This window comes from Oncorhynchus clarkii, chromosome 7 (assembly GCF_045791955.1).
Source record: "Oncorhynchus clarkii lewisi isolate Uvic-CL-2024 chromosome 7, UVic_Ocla_1.0, whole genome shotgun sequence".
Classification (NCBI taxonomy): Eukaryota; Metazoa; Chordata; class Actinopteri; order Salmoniformes; family Salmonidae; genus Oncorhynchus; species Oncorhynchus clarkii.
The window spans coordinates 33195044-33206695 of NC_092153.1; the positions used below are offsets into that span (position 1 = coordinate 33195044).

Here is an 11652-nt window from a genome sequence, read left to right on the forward strand (position 1 = left end):
TTATATATTTTAAACATGTTGATGGAAATCTATCCCACTACTGTTACCACTGGATGGGTCTACAATCCTTCAAAGTTTCATCAAACTCCTACAATAACAATTGAGTGGATATGATAACTTAAGAGCTGTTGTGGTGGACATGAAATCTTATTAGGTCTGCGGGGTTTCGCTTCTACACAAACAGTTATGACGCGCAAGGGGAGGGTTTACCGGAAGATTACGTGAGTAAAAAAAAATCCATGAACGGACTTTCCATGAGGAGTGGCACACATTTTACAGTAAATCAAAGATTCTGGCTTCGTCTCTTCCCCTCTAAATAAATGTAATTTTCTGTTTTCTTTATGTCATCATGGAGATAAACAAGTGAGGGGAAGATAGGTAAAACAATGCATGACAATTTCAATTGAGCATCGAGTCTAAAGTGCCACAAATTATTAATGATAATATTATAGCAATTATCGCTAGATGAGCCACATTACAATTCCCACCAAGAACATGAATGATATCGTAGCTACATTATTCTACATTCAATAATTTGCTAATCGACTGCTTAAGTAAAGATGTTCTAATAAATAACCTGTTGAGTCTGGGGACTGGTTCGGAGCACGAGTTTACGGTAAATTATGACGAAGGGAGAGTAGGACCTTTGCGTAGCTCTTATTGGTTGCTGTTACAGGGGGTGGAGTGTAAAGTGCGATACAAAATATATCAATCCGAAGTAGTTTGTAGATTGAATCAGTGACTGACTGAATTGGAAGATACAAGTTGTGTAATAGCAAGGTGATACAGTGGGCAACGTGAACTTTCGAGTGTGTTTGTAGGACTTTTCATTCCACTCTTTTCCCAAGTTTACAGCACTTTTTGTTGAAGAAACGGTCAAGAGAAACATGCACAAAGTGTTCCTCGTGTTGTTTTTATTTGCCTCCGTCTACTCTGAGTCGGTAAGTAATGTTCGCTAGCTAACAGAACACCGGGTAACGTTAATTCAGCTACCGTTAGTTATAGCTAGTTTAACGTTACTCACTTTTACTTTATCTTGTGATCGTTTTAGTTTACTTAGCCTAACTAACTTTACCACGTTGTTTTTGTGTAGCTAACCTTACTACTTCAGCTGGCTACAGCCAAGACAATGCTAACGTTAGCGACTGTAGCTGTTAATCGGCTAGTTAGCTATCTACTTAGTTAGCTAAGTTAACGTTAGCCAACAACACATGATGGTTATTGAGAAGTGTTTTCGACCTGGTTAATGTAATGGTAATTAAGGTAACTATTGTTTTAGCTAGCTGTTAAACTGTTTACACAATGTAGATAATGCTGTGTTTTGTAAAACAGTCTTAACTTTAACTAGCTAATTGTGTTTAGTCAGCTAGCCGGATAACTAGCTACAGTACAGTTAACGTTACCTACCTAGCAAAGTCAGCTAAATGGCCAAAATTATTATCTAAAGAGTAAGGCATATGGTTTGTGGCCTCTCCATCGTAAGAGAAAGCAATGGTGTTTTAAATTGTGATAGTTATAACTAGCTAGTCAGACAAGTAGCTAAATTCCTTTCTGGTGTGAGGTGGAATGATAATCATGACAAGTGACAACCCCATTACATGTAGCTCAAAGAGGGCAAGCTAGATTTAAGCCATAAAGCCCGGGGGGTGGGGTGGTATAGCCAATTTACCTTGGCTAATGGCTGTTCTTATGCAACGTGGTGTGTCTGGATACAGCCCTTAGCCGTCGTATATTGGTATATTACCACAACCCCCTGAGGTGCCTTATTGCTATTATAAACTGGTTACCAACGTAATTAGCGCAGTAAAAATACATGTTTTGTCATACAGGTGGTATACGGTCTGATATACCACGCTCTCAGCCAATCAGCATTCAGTGATCGAACCACCCAGTTTATAAGAAACTTTTTCTAGGGACACCCATATTTAGTTGGGCTCTTGTAATTTGACCATTACTGTTGACCTATTTCCATTTTACTATATTCAATTACAGCAGTTAATAGATGTTTAATTGCTGATCAGTTGCCAAATAAAGACTGCAATCAATTATCAAATTAAACCAACACTTCATGTAACATGGCTCAACACTATCATTGTTTAGACTCAATTCAGTATGCCTAATGCAGTGTGGTTGTCATTTTTGGACAGTTGGTTTAGTATGCCTAATGCAGTGTGGTTGTCATTTTTGGACAGTTGGTTTGATAACTTTTGGAAGTGGATTATTATTTGTATTAACCTTTATTTAACTAGGCAAGTCAGTTAAGAACAAATTCTTATTTACAATGACTGCCTTCCCTGGGCAAACCTTAACCGGGCGATGCTGGGCCAATTATGTGCCGCCCTATGGGACTCCCAATCACGGGCTGTTGTAATGCAGCCTGGAATCAAACCAGGGTCTGTAGTGATGGCTCTAGCACTGAGATGCAGTGCCTTAGATCGCTGCGCCACTTCGGAGTCCAAATTAAGCAAACGTGCACATACCAGGATGTAGGTGTACTTCCTTGTGCTATTTTATGTAATCTGACAACATCAGAGAATTGCGTGACAGTGTCCAGTCCTGTCGGCTTAATTGTCAGAAATTGTCAGATGTCGGGAAGGGGATGAAACAGAATGGTTATAGGCTAACTAGACACCATCCAGTGAGACTTACTGGGCTACATGGAGGCAATATGCTAATGCCCTGCTCAGCAGACCCTGCCCTAAGGATAGGTGCTTATTGTCAAATCTAGTCTTTTGAATACATAGATACAGAACTGTAAAGGGCTAATGTGATTCTCCATTACCCTTTATGGGATAGGTACTGTTTGGGGTAGCAAGAATAATCTTCGACCAGTCTTAACTTGGCAATACTATATTCATCCTTGATTCAGTCAAACATGTCTTCAAAAATATCCAGTTGCGGGTGGTTCATTTACATTATCCCAAAACGTTATCCCAAAACGTGTACGCCGCCATTTTGTCTATTTAAAATCTTTTCTCATTGATTGACACGAGGGTCCACCCCAAAGTACTGCATGTCATGAAGTTACATTTATAAATTAATATTGTCAAAGTCAGTTAAAAAAAAAAAAAAACTTAATGGGTCTTAAGTGTTGGGTGTTGCAGTGGGTGTAGCCAATGGCAAGGTTGTATTGGTGCTAGCTAGGTACCAAGCTCAAGCTAGCTACCCCAGAAGTTGTGGTCGTACCAACGATGCTTTATTACCAATGTGGTATTGTAAACACATCGTTCGTGGCCGGTGTTTGCTTGTTTGCAGGCTTTGTACAGCTTTGACATTGCTACTGTATCTTTTGACACTCAAAGACCCAAATGGCATTCCATAGTATGTATGTATGTCGTGGGTGATGTTGCTATTAGCTTCACGACAGAACGGTTGATTGTCAAGGGCAATGATTTCCTTTATCTTGGCTTTAATGGATTTGCGTTGTCTCGCTGAAATTTTGTTACTCTTTCAAATGACTGCTCGACTCGTTGACTGCTAGATCCACACAGCAGACATTGTGGGCTAGTTTAAGAGTGCTATGTGGCACATATAGTGCAACATTTTACGCGGCGCCATTACGTCATGTACCTACCTACGTTATATAGGTATGCACATCAGCTTTGACATCGGGGTGTTAGGGAGACTGCATTTTTAGCTAAAATCGTCCGACTCCGATATGTTCACTGGTTTTTATATCGTGCATCCCTGATTATTACAGATGAGAATAATCTGATGGGTGAAAATATGATCACTTGAGAGAACAGCCTGAGATGAGGATCAGAGTGCAAGCTTCTTTTTTTTTTGTTGCTACATGCAAAACAGACATTCGTATGTTTTGATTTAAGACACACATAAGGTTTGTAACATTCACACCGTAAGTTGTCAAATAACTCTACATCTAGCATATGGGACCTGTTTCAGATCACTTTCGCACTAATAGGAAACATTTCCTTTCTATTTTATTCAGTTATTTTTCTTGTCAGCTGAATGAACAAGCCTACTGCCTATGACATGGCTCATAGCCTGATAACTAACATACAGTAGACCAACTCATTCTGTTCTTCTGAAATACATTTCCCCCAAGGACTGGAGTTGCCCATCCCTGACTTAAATCATGTATTTTCAAGTAGAGATGCCTCAAGACGCAACTACACTATCGCACTTATCTCTGTCTGACCCACACAGATCGGACAAATAGACAGGCAGTGGATTATGGTCGTTATAGTTAATTACCACGTTTTCCACGCTAGACTATGTTGAATATTGGCCTGTTAGAAACTACAATTCCCTACTGTATCACACAGTTCGGGGTTGATCTGATTTATACCTAGAAAAACGGCACATTGAGCTCACGGGGAGAAACCGAATGAAATGGAAATGATTGAACCTTTTTGTTTAAAAAAGCGAAGAATATGGAGAACAAAACAGTAAAAAAAAACTATTGACATGTGCCTTTTTGTTAAGTAAATCGTGTGTTAAATGAGATGAAAAGGAGGATTAAGGCTGCATTCTAATAAATCATTTTCCAGTTTAACGACAACAGGGCTCTGTTACAAGTTTTTCCAGTTGGGCCATTGTTTTGATAGCCTAGCCTACACCTCTGGGGAGAAGTTTCTAAATGTGGTAGCACACATTAAACAAGCTGGTCTCCACAATGAGGTTCCTTGCAGCCTAAGTTGAATCTGTTACATTCCTCAAAACCATGCAGAGGCTGCCCCTCTCATTTTCCCTTTTGTGTTTTCCTGTGGAATTTGACCTCTGTGGACCTTGAATGGCCCTCTTCAGGATTTGGACAGATCTAAATGGCCAGGGTACTTTCATTAGCCAAGCTTCCCAGCTAGTGGACCAGAAGCTTGCTTCTGCTTTTCTCACCAAAAAAAGTCCTCTGATCACTTGTGTGCCTGCCTTTTTGTTATTACTTTGATGGCTACTTAGCCTAACTATGTCAAGCCTCATTCCTTTCATCCATCTTAAGTTTATGGGTGAATGTCTGTTTTTATTCTTAAGCTCATCAGGACTTCGAGCCGAAGAATGGAACAATGGGCCTATACCATTATGCACAGTACTTTGATGCATTTTCATTGTATTTTAATCAGTGCCATGTGTCATACCAATTGACCTCTATTTACATCAGTCTTTCCTTGTCAGCTTAACGAGCATCCCTTCTTACATTCTGTGGTTTATCATTCTAGTGTATTTTTGGCATAGCCTACCAGCAGAGCCCTGTTTTTCTAAGACACTAAAATTACTCTCTGGAGCTGACTTGGATGAAATGTCGTTTTTTAATTTTTTTTTTTTTTTTTTACATTTGTAATATGTCAGCAATGTTCTGTTTCTTGTTATCCATTCTGACTTAGGCCTACACACTATTTTCAGGCCTTTATCTGCTATCAAAATGATTATTTTTGGCACTACTGGGCACATGGCTATTTTTGTTGGAATGCATGTTTATAATTAAGCATGAGATCATTTTCACTAGAAGGAGCCTTTTTTCTTTCTTGGTGGGCTTGAATTGAATGCCCAGGCTGTGGAGAGAACATAACACTTTCACCAGGATGTAGGCTAATAATGGTTTCTGCATTGCTGTCCATTGGGCTATAAAATCCCTTTAGAGGATGGAATGTTGGAACTGAAAGAAGGGGTTTTGTCTAGTGCTTGTGTGAAAAATTTCCCCTCTGCCCCAACTCTGGCAGTTGAATTGTCATTTAGCATACGTTGGGCTCAAGTAGTGCATTTCTGGGTTGTTCTACTTGGAAAGATCTGGTGGTTTGTGGTCAAATACTGTATATAAATTAGGTATTCACCAAACAAAATTGAATTTGAACCTTGTTTTCATTGGGAAAAGTACCATATAGGCCTGGTGAATGTGTATGACTAGAGGCGTGCCCTGATGTGCCAGTGAGATGAATTTGCTTCGAAACGCGATGAAGAAGTGAAGAAATTAGTCTCCTTTTGAGATCTGGGTATCTAAATCAGTCCCTGTAGCCATGTGGATGCCCATGTGAGTTTAAAGGGGCAATCAGAAGTTGCTATATTTTGTTTTTACTTATAAATGAATGATATGTACCCATTAATTCTTGAAGAATAGCCTATTAATTCCGCATGAGCTTAGTTCAACTGTCGTACCCCATCAGAACCAAAAATATAAGCTTGTTTTACTGTTTGTAAACAAAGTAAATGTAAACGCACTAGCCTAAAAACATGGTTAAAACTATAAATTTGATATCATGGATGGTCAGTCCTTGCATCCATTGCTCTGTCTATGAATGAGTGGTTACATTTCACCAGTCCCATCCCCAGCTTTTTACCAACACAGGGAGAGCACTTTGTTTCAATTGTTGATTGCCACTTTAAATGGTGATGCATCGTACTTAGTTAAAATTCTGAGCATAGAGGGCCTTTGTCACGGAAGTGCTGAGGACATGAGTGCAAGCCCTACCTCAGTGCAAACACAAGGAGAAAATGGCTGCCTGTTTGAAGATTCTGATGGCAACAATGGCATTCCCTGGTCTCCCTCAAATGTAATTTAGAGGGGATTAACTTCAAACCACACTATTTGAAACAGAATTTCAGAGCACGGTTAAACTGCTGGGGCCCCCCCACACCACCACGGTCAGTGAATTACCGTAGCAGCAATGCTTAAAATGAATTATTTCAAATGTGCCCAAGTTGCTTTCTTTTGTTCAATGGAATGCTGTAACATGTAATATAAATGCGTAACTTGATTTGATGCATGTTTTTGGGGGGAGGATAGAGAGAGGAACCACCTGGCTAAAAGAGGAACAAGGCTTCCAGTATCCCTGGCAGCCCTGAGCAGCCATCCAGAACAGTAAAAAAAAAAAACTAGACCTCCCCCTCCTTTGCCTCTGAACAATGAATAATGCATGACTGTTTCATTAATCATAGACGGGGCATATATTTGTCGAGCCAGGTGTTATCCAACCGGCTGCATGTTTCTGGTGTCTTGTTCAGCAATCAGTGCTAACCCAACTTAGCGTGACGACATCTGACAAGGCCCAGTGTGCAAGAGGCCTAATACTTCAACCCCAAACACGTTCTGCCTAAATGTACTTCAGGAATCTTTTTTTGCACCTTGGCCCTGTTGCTTGTGTTTTAATTGGATCTGGCCATTCAATTGCTCTGCGGTTTAATCGCATTCACAATGCTTACTCAGCAAATGGGAAATGAAATTAAGTGTGCTAATGTGATTAGCAAAAGTTGTCTTTCAATCATGTTAAATCCAGTCAAGCCCATCATGATTAACTTAATTTTGGCTAGATTACATTAAAGGGATAGTTCAGGCATAATGTATTTTTACCTTACCTTGTCTGAAGGCCCATGGTGACAGAATCCACAATAATCCCTTATTTACTTCTGGCTACAGTATTGTCCAAATTCTTTCATGTAAATGGCCAAACTAATGTTATCAATGATGCACCGCAAGCCCAAAGTTCCGCAAACACTTCAAACTAAGTTGGTCGAGTTTAAAGGAATTGTTTATGCGCAAAATGCCAATCATTTGTCACGAACTTCGTCATTCAACAAACTATTTCCCCATGTAGTCTCACAGCCGTTTCTGTTCGCTGTAACGTGGCCAATAAAGTTGTATTCCATCGGGTACCCAGAAGCGGATTGATTTACCAGAGCTGTGAAACTTCACCAGTGGCTTGATGGAATTAGAGTATTAAGTTTGGTTGCTTCAATACTTTTAACATTTTTGGGGGGGAAGTTTCTGCCTGTAGTGCAGCTTTGCTAACATCTGTTTTGGCTGTTTTAGTCCTGAATCCTAACAATGATAACTAAATAATGGATTATTGTGGATTCTGTCACCATGGGCATTCAGCCACAACTCAAGGCTAACTTGACCCAAATATACATTTTGCCTGAACCATTCCTTTTTAAGTGTTTGGTGGTTAAGGGAATGAAGGGGGAACTTGAGGTTTGAATGTCAAAGACGTGTGGTTTTTGTGGACCCTGTCACTGGTGACTAGTTCTGTGTCTGTTTTGAAAGGCCAACTTTAATTAAGTGTAGGGTTAAACAGGAAAATGAGTGACTTCTTTACTTTAGTTGGTCACCTCCTGTCTTACCTTTTCTGTCAAAAAGATTAGTCAGAGGCCCACTCACTTCCTGTTAACTTGTGTGAAAGTTTTTACCAAGGTTAAGCAGAAGTTTTAGGGGAACTTGCTGTACAAAGTTCAGTGGCTCGGGTAGGAAAAGTTGTACTGCAACTTCAGGAGTTTAAAATGTATTATATAACCCACAGTGTATGAGAATTAACCATTGTAGGTGACGGTAATTATTTAAGCAGATTTAATGTGTAAAATAGATTTATGGTTCACTCTATACCGCAGTTGTTGGAATGTAGGCTTAGACTTTCTCCACAGTTGAAAAGTGTTTTTTGAAAAGTAGCCGTACGCCAGCTGGGATCTCTTATTCTGCCTCTAAGTGCTGTGTTTGGGCCAGCAGGTGCGGGAGACTGAGACATGGATGCCCATGAAGACGACCCAAGCCGCGTCGCACGACGAGCCTGTTGCGTCTGGTGACGACGCCCCCAACGGCTCCGACTTTGGCTTCCTCGATGAGGAGCACGACACATTTGACAATGAGGATGAAAGGGACGATGAAGACTTCTCTGGCTCTGGAGATGGAGGTTGGTGTTTGCAAAGATCTGCTAATTTGCTTTAAAAAGCTGATAACAATATTTCATTATATTCTAACTTGTTTTCTTCTCTCTTCAGTAACTACTATTACAATCAAAAATGACAATACCATGACAAAGGTAAGATTACTCATAATTAGCTATCATGTATGAAATGAGAGCCACGTTTCCTCTTTATAGTTCAAGTAGGTATAATTCTGTTTGTTGCTCATAGCCTGACATGAACGACAACAAGATTCCAGACCTGGACATACCCCTGAGGTCCAAACCCACACCGAATGAGATTGAACTGGTCCAGAAGAACAATGAAGTGTCAGTGCGGGGTGCTCCCAAACCCGAGGAGTACCCATCAAATGTACTGATGGCCCATGCGGGGGAGGAGAGCATCTTCAGAAAAACAGAGGTCCTAGCAGGTGGGGCAGCAGCACACTTAAACTTTATTTTGGCTAGTCAAATTGTTATTATTGAACTTTGAAAAGGGTTAAATTATTTGGGGCGGCAGGGTAGCCTAGTGGTTAGAGCGTTGGGCTAGTAACCGGACGGTCGCAAGTTCAAATCCCCGAGCTGACAAGGTACAAATCTGTCTTTCTGCCCCTGAACAGGCAGTTAACCCACTGTTCCTAGGCCATCATTGAAAATAAGAATTTGTTCTTAACTGACTTGCCTAGTTAAATAAATCAATTTCATATCGATTCACTAAAGTATTTGTGGCAGTTCGATTTCACTGTACTTTTGTAGCTAATTGTAATTCCACTGTTTTGTTTCAGCTCTGATTGCTGGTGGAGCAGTGGGGCTGCTCTTTGCCGTCTTCCTCGTCCTTCTGCTCATCTATCGCATGAAGAAGAAGGACGAAGGCAGCTACGACCTGGGAAAGAAGCCCATTTACAAAAAGGCTCCGACAACGGAGATCTACGCCTAAAGCCCACCTTCGTCGGGCTCTCCAGTGCCTCTCGAAAGCAAACCTCTCCTCTTGCCTGCTTACTGTAAAGCTAGGAAGTCCCAGAGGGAGAAAACAACACCAAACAAACTGCTTTTCCTATTCCACCACAAGTTCTAAAGTGTTTCATTTGAAACGGAATCAACATTTTAACTGTCAGCCCCCCCCCCCCTTTTTTTTTTCCTACAGGAAAGATATTGGGTGAAATCTTGACTTTTCTCTCCCACACTCTATTTTATGACACTAACAAGGTGCAATGACAACTTCACTCAGTGAGGTGACATGGTACAGATATTTATTTTCCTCCCCCCTACTCTGAACCTTGATACCCATACTGGTGCTACAGAAGTCTGTTACTGTAGCATTTTCTTTTACAATATTTAAAAAAATAATCCCTGTAGGGAAATCATGACGGGTTCTGTTTAGATTCAAATGTATTTTGTCAAACAGATTAAGTCTGAAGTGAATTCCAGATTGATGAAAATACCTTGATACATGCTACTCTATAAATATAGCAGGGACCAAGCTTGATTCTCCAGGCTGTGTTTTATTTGGACAGTACAGAAATCAACATGCTTTTATTCCTAGGACAAATCGCTGTGTGAATACACCCACTCATCCACACACCACAATTATTTGTAAAAACGAGCAACACAACAACACATGATTGGTGCGCTCAGTTTGTCAGACCTCATCTCAGTGATTACAATGCTTGTAAACTAAGCTATTTGAACAGATTATGGTTTATCGCTGTTGACATAAAACAATTATCACTGTACATAGCCATTTTAATAAAATTATGAACTTTGAACCTAGCAATTTCTTGGCAGATGTTTATTTACCAAATATTTTATACTTTGTCTAACATTACTGTAAATGCTTGGAATAATTGGTTTCTTCATGCCTAAGAAGTCGGGATGTATTGATTCACTGATACAGAGCGGCCCTGGTCCAAATGTTTGACAACCGTTCCAAATGTACAGTGGTATGCATCAGTCAGAAAATCACTAAATTGACAAAAAGCTATCCACCCGATAGGCGGGCGGTAGATGCCCAGTTTTCCTAATGGCTCAGCTCTGGTGCCTACATACAGTAGACTTATACGTTTTACACACGCGTCAGCTCGGAGACTCAGCTTATGAGCGCTATCAGCAGCAGATTTGAATTTAGAATGGGAAATGAATGTGTTTTATGTAACAAATGTTAGTGAACCGAATCGCATCGATTTGTTCCTCTAATCAAACTGAATCGTACTGACTCGTTTCAAACTAAAACACACAATTCCTGTATCATATTGGAGCCCAACTATCTAGATGCGTATTGAATCGTTGTGAAAGATCCACATCCCTACTAAGAAGCCTATAGTGGGAAACACGTTTAACTACCAATGCTAGTACTAACTTTTTCTGTCCAATGTTTTAGAGTACTTGTTCAATTTAACTATCAAATTGTATTGCCTTTCAGGTTGGGGCTTTTCCCTCTATTAGCTGTTGTATTTGATTTAAATGTTTTATATACACTAGTTCAAGAAGCAAATAGTTTTAACTTTTTTTTCTTTTTTTTTTTGTACATTTTTATGTTTTTCTTGACATTTTTAAGCCGTATATATTTATGTTTTGTAGAAGGATTGCTATGTACTTGTTCAGGGGAACTGAATTGAGCCATGTGTCATTTGCATGGGGAAAAATCTGCTGCTTTTGTCACAAGATATGTGAATCACCAATTGAGTGGAGAAGTCAATGAATCATTGATTTCTGCATGCATGTTCTGATTTATTTGGAAATAAAGCTATTTTTATGCACATTTAACTAAACTGGTTGGATCAGTCTTTTCAGTATTCCGGTGACATTTACGATCTACACAGATCAGCATGAGGTGTAAAGTCTGCCAGCTCAGTCTGTCATAGAACTCTGCCTTGTTATCGTCCTGTATACATTACTCTAATTGTTGCTAATGCAGTTTAACCTGACTATCAACCCGACAATGTAATGGGGTTATTACACCAGAGCTTGCTTGCACTGTGTGCCGCACAGCCTGTACCCTGACGAGAACTTAAACATGATACTTCCCTGT

General features: G+C 40.0%; 1 protein-coding gene across 1 annotated transcript; it reads left to right on the plus strand.

The window, feature by feature from the left end:
• Window positions 1-659: 659 nt before the first annotated feature.
• LOC139413209 (syndecan-4-like) lies at window positions 660-11387 on the plus strand. The gene is made up of 5 exons (XM_071160324.1): window positions 660-941; window positions 8450-8633; window positions 8722-8762; window positions 8857-9055; window positions 9410-11387. Exons 1-5 carry the CDS (start codon window positions 888-890, stop codon window positions 9559-9561), a joined length of 630 nt encoding a protein of 209 aa, XP_071016425.1. The 5' UTR covers window positions 660-887; the 3' UTR covers window positions 9562-11387.
• The last annotated feature ends 265 nt before the right edge of the window (window positions 11388-11652 follow it).